At 35.9% G+C, this 1,096-nt stretch overlaps 1 protein-coding gene across 1 annotated transcript in view; it reads right to left on the reverse strand.

Moving 5' to 3' along the window:
- Positions 1 to 839, reverse strand: part of LOC107579435 (carnitine O-palmitoyltransferase 1, liver isoform-like) — a gene marked incomplete at its 3' end in the record, with an annotated part of 2,407 nt that extends 1,568 nt beyond the window's left edge. Inside the window, exons 1-2 of the mRNA XM_016265268.1 lie at positions 685 to 839; positions 323 to 463 (exon numbers count right to left, since the gene is read on the reverse strand). Coding sequence (XP_016120754.1) covers positions 323 to 463; positions 685 to 825 — 282 coding nt within the window. The remainder of the gene's footprint in view (positions 1 to 322; positions 464 to 684) is intronic.
- Between the last annotated feature and the right edge of the window lie 257 nt (positions 840 to 1,096).

Here is a 1,096-nt window from a genome sequence, read left to right on the forward strand (position 1 = left end):
AAAAAAAACAAAAACAAAACAAAAACTACAAAGCAAGAATCAGACCTTTGTGTTTGCATATGTTTTTGGACTTTTAACAGTTATACTTTTTTAACAAAACAAAACAAAAAGCAAAACAAAACTAGATAAAACTAAAACAAAGCAAAGAATCAGACCTTCATGTATGCATATTGAATTTCTGACAGCTATACTTTTTTCCTATTAACAACTTCTGGCAAGATTGTCATGTTATTGACTTATTTACAGGGTATCTTCCAAATGTATCATAATAAATTGCTAATAACTAATGACAAAAAGGTGACTGTTGTTTAGTGGTTTACCTGATTGGTAGGTGTTTTGACAGTTTAGTGAACATCCCAAGGGATGGGTCTATTTTGGCATATTTGGTGGTGGACATGTAACCCACCAAAACAACCAGGAGTCCCGAGGGACTTCCTGGATAGACTCCAGTCATGACACCATTCTACGGAAACACAAAATAATCTAATATTAAACAAATATTAATATAATAAAACATAGTTCTATTCAAATGGGCTTTGCAATCATTTTCAAAGCACAAACTATCCTGAAGAAAATCAATTAAACATTGATATTTCAAAGTGACACTCAGAGCTGATTAGATAATGTTACTTGTGTACTGTAACTCTTTAATCAGTTGGATAAGGAGGTCAGTTGTGAAGTCACCTTGAACCTGATGAACCTCTTCTTCCAGGAGTGGATACCAGACAGGTAGATCTGGCGCAGGGCCTCGTGACACAGGTGCAGGTCGATGCCATCAGGAGTGACGGTGAACTGGAAGGCCACAGCCTGATGCGCTTCTGCCATGCTGACTGTACACTCACACTGTGACAGAGAAGAGTAAGACAGCAGTTAGACAAGAGTCATAATCAACATAGGTAATATACATGACTCAAAGTTCAGAGGACTGTGCTGGAACTTTCTAAACGGTTACTATGATAATGTGAGAAAAAGTTAAATAAAAATAAAACAACAACTACTGCTCCATGATACAGTGATGGTATCATGTAGTAATATTTGAGGCCACTAGTGAAAATGCTATTTGATACAACATTTTCATAAAAAATAGTATCAGCAT

The sequence above is a fragment of the Sinocyclocheilus grahami genome, unplaced genomic scaffold (genome assembly GCF_001515645.1).
Source record: "Sinocyclocheilus grahami isolate Dianchi unplaced genomic scaffold, SAMN03320097.WGS_v1.1 scaffold17346.1, whole genome shotgun sequence".
NCBI classification, from domain to species: Eukaryota; Metazoa; Chordata; class Actinopteri; order Cypriniformes; family Cyprinidae; genus Sinocyclocheilus; species Sinocyclocheilus grahami.